Genomic DNA, 12,300 nt, shown 5'->3' on the forward strand with positions numbered 1-12,300 from the left:
TACTCTAATTAACACTTTGCAATTTCAGACACAAATTGATCTCCAACTACTTCCTGAGATATTGGCAGCAGCTTCACCATATATGCTACAACTTCATAACAAACTGAAATTAATCGAAGGCCTGTGAAAATACACAGGCCAGTTGCCGGTTTTAATGTCACTGCTGATCGGTGTGTCCTGTGACATTCTGGCTACTCTCAGGAGTAATGACTGTCTGGAGCATTTCTCCACTTACAAAGTGATTTAAATGTTGACTCAATTAACTTAAGGACTGAATTTCTTGAGGGAGACTAGAATGTGACTAGAATCATTGAAATACACAAGAAAAACATGGAAACTTTTCATATAACACCACATTTTATTTAAATCAATAGAACTGTCTTGGTGTCAGTAGGGTAGGTTGGTAGGTCTAAATGGAGTCTAAATGGAGTCTAAATGGAGTCAGTTTTCTGACAGTTTTTTTTCCCAATAAATCAAAGCTGAATCAAAAATAATAGACTAAGTGCAACTGATTTTCAAATGAACTCATCATACATGCACAGTGCAAACATTAATGCATCTACAGCCATGCCAAGGGGAATGAGACTGTTAAGAATAAAATGAGCTTTTGCAGATTTCAGTGAGGGCACTTCTGCAGGCTTGCAGCCTCAAAAGCTTAAGGCCCCAGTGGAATTGCTCATAGCTTTCTATGAAGTGACCTAAAAGGTCTAGGCCATCCATTCCATTTGAAGGTTTCAAAACAAGCAGCAGAAACTCTGTAGTCAACACCAGTTGAACCGGGAGCCGGAGAGGGGAAAGACGACCACAGTGAGCTCATGTCATCTCCCTGAGCAGCAAGAGCTGCTCCATTGTGTGATGTTAACCAGGGAATTTCATACAATTGATTATCTGCTAAAATCCAAAACACTTAAGAAGACAGATAGCTGGGTTCTCTTCCATGATAGGTTACCAAGCACAATGAAATGAATGGGCTGTTTCCTAAGGGAGGCATATTAAGGATAAATTAGATCTGAGATTGAATCCTGTGACTGAACAACTGGGGCAGCCCATAAAATATAACAGCCTAATATAGTAGATACAATGTAGAGATGTTCCTAAATCCTACAGTAAGCTAAGAGTATGATAAAAAGAATATATAGGGATCACCTACACTCTGCATATGACCATTTGTTGTTTTATGAAGTTCCATTTTTGGGTCACAGGATGACCCCTAAACAAAGTCCATTTGACGATGAGAACAGTGTGATGTGGTTAAAAGCTCAGACAAAGCTACATGGACCTTATAAGCTATGTGGGATTATCTTGTCACACACACTCTTCCCAAGGTCAAGAATGAACTTCAAAGCTCAAAATTACAAAGAAGTGCTGGGAATTAAGACTGATTGTAGGCCCAATATAACCTTCAAAATGGCAGTTTTTTTTGTGGGAATTAACTGTGTTTTCAACAACCAGCAGAATGTGAATAAATAATAGTTTTTTTATGTTATGTCAAAAATGTGTGTTGCAGAGATATAGTTAGCATGCTAACCAGCTAACCCCAGGCCTGTCCCATCTCATAATACTACTTTGTACCTAAAGAGGTGTGAGTCACTGTAGCATCCAGTGTGCCCTCAAGCCAACATGAGAGGATGAAGAAGTTGTAACTGTGAGTCGACTAAACGTGTGTTTTGGTCGTCCTCTCTCTGTTACATTCCTCCACTCTTTTCTCCAGCTCAGGTATTCATGCCGCTGCTCTAGCCGCTCTCCCTCACATTCTCCGTGTATGAATTCCACAGTTGGCTAATTCTTACACACGGACCCTTTAAAAAAATGGGGGAAAAAAGAGTGGTCACCAACTCCTCAGCAGTGGGTTCAACGCAGCAAACTTTATCAAAGGCTAAGCATCTTGTATAGCAAATAAATAATGATTGGCTGCTTTGGTAAATGCATGCAGTCCTTCTGGAGTATCATCATTTTTCTGTTCATAAAAGTTTATATGGTCCCTCTGTTTTCCAGCAGTTCTGACTGGCATCAAGTAAAAAATAAAATGAATATCCTTCCATCCTCAACATAGACCACTTCTGTTCAGGGTTGCAGGAGGCTGGCGTCTATCCCAGCACATACTGGGAGAGATGTGGAGTTCAGAGGTCACTATTCACAAAAGCCATAAATAAACATGATATGAAATTAAGCACACATACACTAGTGAAGAGATGAGAGTGTGTCGGGCTCACATCCTGTTCACACATTCCCAAAGCAGTTTGAGGTCATCTCCCCAACAAGCTTCCAGTTCCGCTTATATAATATATACACTACAGTATATGTATATTTCCAGATGGTTGACAATTCAGCTCATGTTCATACTCATCAGACCTTTTAGTGAGTCCTTGCTCTTTCCAAGCCACCCATCTTGTTTGAGCTCAGCTGGACCTGGTCAATATGAGTGTGCTATGATGTTAATAGCTCATACTTTGTGTCATGCAGCATACTTGCATGGAAGCATCTGCGTATGTTTCTCCAGTCATGTATTCAGGTCCTGTAATACTGAGCATAATCCACACCAGTTATTAAGGATATCCAAAAATATCCTGCAGCTGTACAGAGTATAAAGCTAAAAGATGATATGAAGATGTCAACATGAAATCAAAATGTCTATAATGGCTTATTTCTTATTAATTGTACTGTGTGATTTGCCATCACCCAGGTAGTCTTCTACGGGCATCTGGCAACAAGATGCCTCCTTAATGAGGATAAAAGATCCAAATAAAAATCTACAGTATGACAACCAGCTCATGCCTTTCCTCAATAATCTTGTCCCATTTTATTAGCCACTGTAACCAGTCCTCATTAACATACTCTTGGCATGTAATGGAGAAACAGGATAATGCATACCATTATAATTTGGTCTAAAGCAAGAGCCCAGCACAAAAAATACAATCCTTCCAAAGCTTCTAGAGAGTTCAAGGTAATGTTGGAGGCTGCAGTTTTTTTTTGTGTACCACTTGTTTTTGGCCCTCTTCACCAATTCAGTTTGATCGTGTTTAGAATATGTCCTGATGTTTTTCGAGAGTCTGCTTCCTACAACCAACAAAATTATGGTTTTGCGAATGACGCACACACCAGACATTTTGTTATATTGCCATAAAATATTACTCATGAAAAAGATTACCAGGCCTCCTCTGTATTTACAAAAGGCAGACATAAAAAAACAACTAACCACACAAACATGTAAAATTGCATGAGGTGCACTATAGCCATCAGAGCCATAATAAACCAGATTCAAAATAACCAGTGAATAATTCCTGTTTGTGCAGGTGGGCAGGGGTGCAACTCCAGAACCAAATGTCGGTTTCTGCCCACATAGGTGATAATGCAACACAAAGTGACTGACTTGGCCTAACTGAGTATGCTAACAGGCTAGCACCAAAAATGGACGTTTTTTGTTTGTTTGTTTTTTTCTTTTTTGTGAACCAAATCCTACACCAACCATAAGGTCAGATGCTGCAGCACTTGGTGGAACATTTTAGACCCAAGTTAGAAAAGAAAGTGTAGAAAGCCAGCCAAGTTCAATGATAACATCAGTTCTAGCGATGCTAGCTAACACTTCAGCGGCTAGCAGTGGACAGGTGCAGCTCATTAGCTCTCCACTCCCCCCGACTGTCTCTACCTGTGACAGTCTTGGGATTAGGAAACCAAACCCAGTAGGCCTATACCACAACTTTAACAACAACAGAATTCAAACATAATCAGCTCATTTGAAAGATTATGGTTTTAAAGACTGAGACTGGTTGGAATTTACTATCAAGACAGATGCTAGCACATATTGTTCCCCCAGCTGTTGCTGCAGAACTGCCTGGGGGAAGGTGATTCTTCATTGCATCCAAGTGTGCACAGCTTTCCTTGACTGTCACGTGTGTGTGTGTGTGTGTGTGTGTGTGTGTGTGTGTGTGTGTGGGGGGGGGGGGGGGGGGGGGGGGGGGTGTTTTACATTCTCACTGAACACTCGAGGAGCCTTGTTTCACTCACGGAAAGCCCAGTTAGAGCAGCTGGCCTTCGAGAGAGAACTTACACAAAGTGCACAAATGAGTAATGCCTTCAGCTGTTGTAATAGTGAGTGAAGCTTATTTTCAGCCATGGCCATTCTTGGGTTTCTGTTCTGTGGCAGTTTATTGCCCACACCCACCTCTGTCGGCTTTCCTGTTTTGAGCCAATTGTCCGCACTGATACGGATTGTGAGGGTGGCCGAGAAACCCGGTATAAAACAATGGGTTGCAGCAGTCTGGAGCAGTTCCCAATTACATTTTATTTGTCAAAATGAGTCTTGCTCTGAAACCCCAAGGTAAAAATTCACATTGGGCAACCAAGAAGAGAAAAGTAAGCAAAAGAAAAAGAAAAAAAAACCCTCACTTCTCAGGAAGAATCAAAGTAATACACAACAAAAGAATTCACTCTAAACTGCCTTCCTGGTTATACCCTTAAAACTCAGGCCCACAGCAGGAGCTACATTCTGGAGCTGTGTTCAGGAGCTGTGCTTCTTTTCTTTGGCCCCCTGGCCACCACAGCCTCCTCACTTTTATACTGGTGGACTGTACCTTCTCAAGAGATCAAAATCAATTATCTCTTCCAGCGCACTTACAATAATAACAATATCAGATATCATGTTATCAAACAGAAGTTTATGTAAACGTACTTTAAAAACACTTGTTTCTTTTTAAACAAGATACTGATACTGGTCATTCCACCACAAAAGACAAAACAACCCTTCCAGTCTACCACACTTGGTTTCTTCCCCTGTGAACCCCCTATTTAACCAAATGGAACGCTCCAGCTCAGGTTTGGCTGTTCCTGGTCTGACAGAGGAAGAAGTGCAACAAAGGAGACAGGTCAACACAGTTTAAATTCAATAAATCAAATACACAATCACAATGCCTCTTCCCTTCTTCACCCCTTCATCCAAATGTTCATACCACACACATCACCACCAACAGTTCACACCAGGATCAACATTCTGATAAAGTGAAAAATGAGAAAGAGTGTGTAGTGCATGTGCCTTACTTTAGGGCACGGGGTCTCCCCGTGACACGGATTCTCTGCAAAACGAACATTTTCCTCTACATATTCCCCTCTGATCTACACGAAAGTGGAATTTTAGGTTACTCAAACTGAGATTTTTGTCAAATGTTTTCTAAAATGCAGATTTTTAATAACAGAGAGATTTGGGCAGTGATAACGTCACACCACAATTCATTCATTCCCATTATTGCACTTTGTACTGCACATGCACCTGAAACAACAACAGCAATGGCAGATATATACCCATTTGGCATTGCTGCACGACTTCACCCGCTCCCAATATTACTTGATCCACACTGTCTGTGGTTCATATTGTCCCTACTGGCCTAGAATGCTTGTTTGAAGGTTTATAGTCATTTTTTTGTTCTTGTGTGTACAGAGATATTTTGTAAAACAAAGGTCGTCTGAACAGAATTTCTTTTTAAAACCAATGCCAAAATATCAATTTAAAAAAAAAAAAAAGCCCAGTTAGTGTGGTGAAGGCCTTAGTCATTATTTGTCCTTGGTACTGAATTGCAGATGTAACAAGGTCTGCTACCTTGTAGCACTGTGAATTCACAGTCAATGTGTTTTTTTTTTTCCGTGGTGTGTTCGTCCTCAGTTTTGCTATGTGTTAATGAATGTTAGTTCTGGTTTGGCAGCTTGGTAATTTCTTCTTGTTCAGCCTTCTCTGAGGCTATCTGCACACCTTGTTGCTCTATCTGCCTTTCAGATTTGCTGTGCTGCAGATGCTGCTCTGTATAGAGATGTTGGGTTGTTGCCCTTGATTCAGTTTGGACTGGCTTAAACGAAATCAAGGAGAACAGGCAGTTGATCCACTGCAAGCTAGTGATAACAAAGACAAATAGCAAGCCATGGCACCAGACTACTGCTCAATGATCTGTGGGTGTTGGGGATTCTACTGGAGAGAAATGGGGACTGACAAAAATCCTTTCAATCAATAGTGCAATCAAGTGATAACGATTAAATCACTTTCTCTGGGATCACTTCATTGTTTGATTAGTTTGTGCAGTTATATCTACAAGAGTGAGCACAGTATACAGTCTTGACTACATTGTCTTGTTGTTCCCCTGAGAGCTGTTTAATATTCCCCTCAAAACACACTCATTAAAATGAGGAACTAAAAAAAAGAATTGTATAGCTGACTTTTGTAAAATGATTTCCTTCGTAGATAAAATTATTAAACATGGCATGAAAATTAATTTTTAAAGACAAAGAGTCAGCACTTCCAAACTCAGTGTTGATGCTGGACAACTTAGATTACATAAACTGACTTTTTAATGCTAAATCCCGAACAATGTTTTGACATTAATTGTGTGTTGCAGTTAGAGTATTGTTAGGGAATGGCAGGGGTAGACATCTAAAATGTGTTTAAGACTGAGGAAATATTGTGATAATGGTTTAAAAAAGCCAGCATTAATTGTTGTTCTGAGATCCTCCTGAACACCAGTGTGAAAGTCAGATGTGCGACATGCCTATCAGCCCCCTGACTTCCACACTCTTGCTTTTTGCCTCTCTATATAAAGAACACTGTTGGATATTGGCACTGGATGGACACTGGTGCAGCAGAATTGTGAGTTATGGACATAATTCCAAAGAAAACTAGCATTTAACTTTGAAGTAACTAAATCACAGCTGCAAAGGCAGCTGCACAAATGACTCATTAAGTTTTCAAAAATCACGATGTATGTTAAATACAGGAAGGCTGCTTTGGCAAAGAGGAGCTGAGGCCATAAGCAAATCCTTGCCAAAATTAAGTGAAAGGCATTTGATGGGATATTTGCATAACAATTGTACAAAATGCTGTATAAACATAATTGCCAGAGTTGAACCAACCTCATCCTGACATAATTTAAAATAAATGAACATTATAGGCTTTGCAAAGGCAGTCTTTATTCCGTGGTTTCTGAATTGAATTGTAATGGTGTTTTTGTTATCACAAGCACCTGCATGTCTAGATATAAGTCAGCATAACATATAGTATGATAGTGAGTATATGTGCTTAAAGAAAGAGGCTCTGGATTTGAGAGTATAGCTGCTTATGGTCACAAATACTGATTACACTGCTCTGCAATGTATGAATTTTTAAAGTTGGTGCTTTTGCCTGAAGGCAAACACTAAGGCTAACACTAAGTGCTACGACAGGTGTTTACTGAGGCTACAGTAATGACAGCTACATTACTTAGAGCCTTTACTGGATCTCCATTATTGGAAAAGGGAAAAAAGGAACAAAAACACTTGGCCTACTGTGCAGAGTAGAGCATGAGAGTGAAAGATGCTGAACAGTCTCCTCTGTTTTTAATTGATGTACCATATTGGTGTATTAAAGACTATTGTTGGATAAAAAAACTGATTTTTCAATCACGATTTTTATTTTAATGATCAGATATTGATTCTTAAAAACCCAAGATCAGTCTATGCATTTGTGCCTTTTCTCAGTAACCGCATACATCTGCACAAAATAATATGTGTAGGCAGTGCTGTAAGTGGTTGAGTTAGGGCTGCATGGAGGTCGCCTTGTGTGTGTTTTGTATTGTTACCATGATAACAAAGGTCCAGTAGGCCTGTTGCTGGTACACTGTAATGGGCTGTAGCCGAGGGTAGGGACAAGCGACCTGTGTGGCTGTTTAAGTTTGAGGACTTGTTGGCTGCGTGATTTGTAAAATGTCTACTCTGCCTAGGAGATGTGAAGCCATGGAAGTCGACTGAACAGTGTGTGGATTCTACTTTATTCAGTCTGTCCCTGTTGGTGAGCTAATGCTAGCTAACAGCTGTCTGCAGATATCAGGCTGATGTCAACACAAACAGTGCAGATGAATTAGTGAGCAGACTTTCAGTTCCTGACCTGTCTGTGCACAAAGTGATCATTAAAGTGGATGTCTGTACTCTGTCAGTACTTTATAATTGAAGCAAAATCAATTGATAACAGTCAACTAATAATAAAATCAAATATGTAGATCAGTGTCAATTTCCAGCCCCAAACTACAGACCATAAGACTATGGAGGATAAGACTATAGAATGTATCAACATGCTTCTTTTTACAGAAATTACCCCAAAGGGTTGCAAAAAATTCATAATCCATCAAGGTGATAAAAGTGGTAAAATCAGACCTTGGCCTGTTTAACAGAGAATTTCTCACATTTTTCAGAAAATTAAAGGAGTGGCTCTTATTTGCTCTTCACCCTTGCACAGTTTAGTTTGTCTTCAAAAGCTGATCCATGTGTGAGGATAGTTTATTTGATTTACTGCTCCAATTCATTCACGCAGCAGTTCACCAAATTGAACTAAATCCATATGCTTTCACAATGGTCATGCATTCAGTATAGAATCCATGAACTGAACTGCACTGCATTACAACAAAACAGTAACACTGACAAGGCAAGCTGCCAGTCTCCCAGATGGTACATTACTGCATGCACGCCTTAAGCTGGTGATGACATATACCTCAGCCTACCTACCCAGAAGAAACCTCAGCACTGTGGAATCCCTGAAATAGCATGCCCATCTGCTTTATCCCTGGTCTCAATGGGGTCAAGTCAAAAAAAAAAAATATATGCATATATTATATATATAAGCATACAGTATATCTCTAGTATATTGCATGAAGTCAGTTCAGAAACTCACATCCACATTATTCTTTTGACTGTTCCAAATCAGTGACCAAATGGCGCAGAAAAACTCACACATGTTTAGAGGAAGGCTGTTGGCTCTGATTCAGCCTAGGCTGGCTTAAATGAAACCAGGGAGAACAGGCAGTTGATTCAGTGCAAGCTAGTGATAACAAAGACAAATAGCAAGCCATGGCGCCAATGGAGTCAGAGACTACCATCCAATGATCAGTGGGCGTTTGAGATACTCTCTTGGAGAGACATGGGGGACTGACAAAAATCCTTTCAATCAACTGTGCAATCAAGTGATAGCGATTAAATCACTTTCTCTGGGACGTTATCATTGTGTGACTGCTTCATCCATCTTATGCTCATTCGAATGTCTGTTGGTGGTTTTGTGGGCGCACAAACGCGCATTGTGGCTCAGCTCCAAGCCTCTCAAGCAGGTTTTATGGCTCTCTGGGAAACAATGCAAGGCATACAGTATGAAAGCTCTATTTTCTCATAGCAAACAAACACAACATCACTCGGAGGCCCTGAGCTTGCACAACCTAAATTTATGGTCTCAATTTTAAATGTTAAAAAGGCAAATGAGATAAGACGCTGCTTAGAGAGCAAAAATCTTTTTTTTTTCTTTAGGTACTGGGACAAAAAAATTACTAACTTTTTTCTTGTTATTTTTCATGAGCAAATTATAAAATCTATGAAGTTGAAAAGAAAAATTCAAATGAGGGTCCTGGAGTCATTAAATCACATTCTTTCAGAGGGTTTACTCTCATTTTTCAAAGAACTGTTGTGAGTGAAACATCACAGCAGTAAAAACACATCAGTTCTCTATTTATAGAACACATTGTATTTAATTTACCCATTTTTACCTGTTCATTCTATCTAAATGAAAACCAAACAGATGTTATGCACCTGTTTCTGTTACAATAGGAAAATGTTACATTTGGTTGTTGAAAATATATTTGTCAAGTACATTTTGACCTTTATCAAAGCATTTTCACGCTGAGCCAGCAAAAGCGCAGCACCTATTGTCAGTGCTGCAATGACTACAGCCTTATTTGAAGACAGGTATTTGCGTTTGGATGATGGCGTTTTCTGTGCAGGACCCTCGGCAGTTTGACCAAGCCGCACTGCTTCCTGCTCCTCCTGGGTCAGGATCATGGGGCAGAGTTCAGCCAGTACTTCCAGAGCTGCTCGCTGACCAGCTTGCACAGCACCGCTCATGTACCCACACCACTGGGTGGCTGTCTCTGTGCCTGCCCAATGGATCCTGTAAATCAAGATAATCCGTGAGCCGTGCACTGAACATTAAGCTTTATGTTGCTCTTTGAAAAGGCATTTATTTTATTCTCTATTGGAGTAATTACATCCTTGTCAGCACATTTGTAGTGTCTTAAGCCATTAACATTAATCTGCATTATCAGTTTTTACAGTGGGCACATGATGCTGCTGACTGATTAGATATCCTCTTTGACGAACTGATACGGTTTAAATTTTGCTTTTTAACAAGTCTCTCTTGGCTCAGACACTCCATGTCTCCGTGCTCGGAAATTTGTACATGCTCAGCAAATTAGGTTGCGCCTGTTCAACCCTGTAGGGGTTACTCACTGGAAAAGCACAGTAATGATGCTACTCCTCATTCACTTTTCCTCTGCTCCATGTAATGACAACACAGTCAAGGATGTCCTATAAACCAAATAAATTAGGCTACTACCCACAGTACCCAGGTTTGTTGTCAGCATCAGTCCACATCATGTGCCTTGTAGTTGAACATACTGCTGTCACAGTTAAATCTCAGCTGGAGGGTGCAGACAGCGGGGCATTGTCATTGGCAAGATGGTATCATTGTGGGTTTGACTGTGTAACAGACATGCTCAAAAAAAGCACTGAACTGCATTAGATCCATCAATCTAGTTCAGTGACAAATATGGAAGAACAAGCATTTGGGGTCAACACTTTGGAAGCAGAATATAGCAGTGGATAGTGCTGCTGCTGCCAGTTGCCAGTACCCCCAGAGGCTGAAGTCAGTGGCTCTGTAGAAGTGAAGATGATGCATTACTATCCCTTATCACCAGTGGCATTGTGAAAACATACCACTACCCACCCACCAGTGGAGGCACCTTCACAGCAGGTTAGCTTTTTTTTTTTCTCAAAACCCCCTATCCATAGAAACAAGAGTGAAAAGAGTGCTTTGTATTGTGCATCCAATAATCTTTCTAACTAGGAGGTAGGAACCAAACGTGATCCTAATGGAGAAACACAAGATAACATCCAGCCCTTTCCATTCCTTGGTCTTGAGAAACCACCCCACAGCACTGTGTACAAAGTGGTAGAGAAAGGATTAAACTCAATGCTCTTTCTGTACTGCTGGCTCAGCACAAAGTAAAGGCTGCCGTTCTAGGATACAGATGTAGGGGCTGGTCCTCTGGCTTCTGTGGCCCCATTGATTGGACAGGTAGGACTGAGCTAATCCACCTGTTGAGGACAGAGCAGGAGAGGTGAGAACAAAAGAAAGATTTCTAGCTTTTGCTCCACAATTGGCCACCTTGTAGCTGCTGATAGATATTATCAAAGGTGATGGCATGGTCTAATGTAGTGGCTGGACACTTGGGCTGTGCTGTGCTCTTTTCCCTGTGAGGTGAGTTGAAGGAGTCACTCACATCCTCTCCAGATAATAGAGATGCTCTCTTCCAGGAGGTTAAAGTGCTCTACAGAATGTATCCATCTTGTCAAGTCTATTATTTAGTGACTGTAGTGCAATTATTTCCTGCCACCCATGAAAACCAAGGAGGTGAATTATTTGTGCTCTTTGAATCTGCATGCCTGAAGGAAAATGCGGTGGCAGCACATCAGTGAATATGCATGGAGATCATTTAGACATGTTCTCATGGCTCTTTCCTTTATTCTTATACATATGTGGAATATAATGTTTATGTTTTTTTTTTTTTTTTTTGTTGTTGTTCTTTTTTGTTACAAACTCATCACCCATAAGAATCTGCATCAACCAGCAAGAGGGTCCACACAACATATTGTTGAGGTTAGCAAGGTGTGCATGTTGGCTCGCCTGTGAGTCCCTGCAGCCTACAATTACACATAACACTCTTGTTATATGTAATTATGCAATATGTGTTATATTTGTCTTTGGAGAACCATAATTCTCAGCCTTACAGGGGAACCCTACAAGGAGTCTGCTTCTGTGATTCTTCCTTTTACATCTCTGTGCTGCTAAAACACAGGATATTCCACTAATTCACCACTCAGAGGATAGAATACATGTGTAACATATTACTCTTCATGTATTCACTAGTCCATCTTGCATATCAAGGCTCTTCTGGAACTATACCATCCCCCACCCTGCCAATCAGATGAGCACCTTTAATCTGGCCAGTATCCTTGATGATTAATTTATGTTGTCTGAGCAGCAGAGTTAGAGGCCTCAGCAGCACACAAACTCACTCTGGACACTATGTGGTAAAGCAGGATATGACAATGAAATTCACAAAGGGATGTTACCTTTCAGCAAGGATTCAAACAAGAATTGGATGACTACAAAAACAGAGTAATCAGGAGTAAACAGAAGATCAGTGTGTGCCAAAGCTCCTGAGCTGATCATATTAGGGCCACTCTGGGCTT

The 12,300-nt window shown here is 40.5% G+C and overlaps 1 protein-coding gene across 3 annotated transcripts in view; it reads right to left on the minus strand.

The window, feature by feature from the left end:
* Positions 1 to 9,402: 9,402 nt before the first annotated feature.
* Positions 9,403 to 12,300, minus strand: part of si:ch211-127i16.2 (probable flavin-containing monoamine oxidase A) — a 34,372-nt gene continuing 31,474 nt past the window's right edge. For 2 of the 3 annotated variants that reach the window (XM_041059540.1, XM_041059541.1), the window contains exon 12: positions 9,403 to 9,937. In XM_041059540.1, coding sequence (XP_040915474.1) covers positions 9,589 to 9,937 — 349 coding nt within the window. In that variant the 3' untranslated portion in view covers positions 9,403 to 9,588. Of the gene's footprint in view, positions 9,938 to 10,453; positions 11,143 to 12,300 lie in introns of those variants that run through there. The other variant, XM_041059542.1, reaches the window with a different exon arrangement.

This window comes from Toxotes jaculatrix, chromosome 16, assembly GCF_017976425.1.
Source record: "Toxotes jaculatrix isolate fToxJac2 chromosome 16, fToxJac2.pri, whole genome shotgun sequence".
NCBI lineage: Eukaryota > Metazoa > Chordata > Actinopteri > Toxotidae > Toxotes > Toxotes jaculatrix.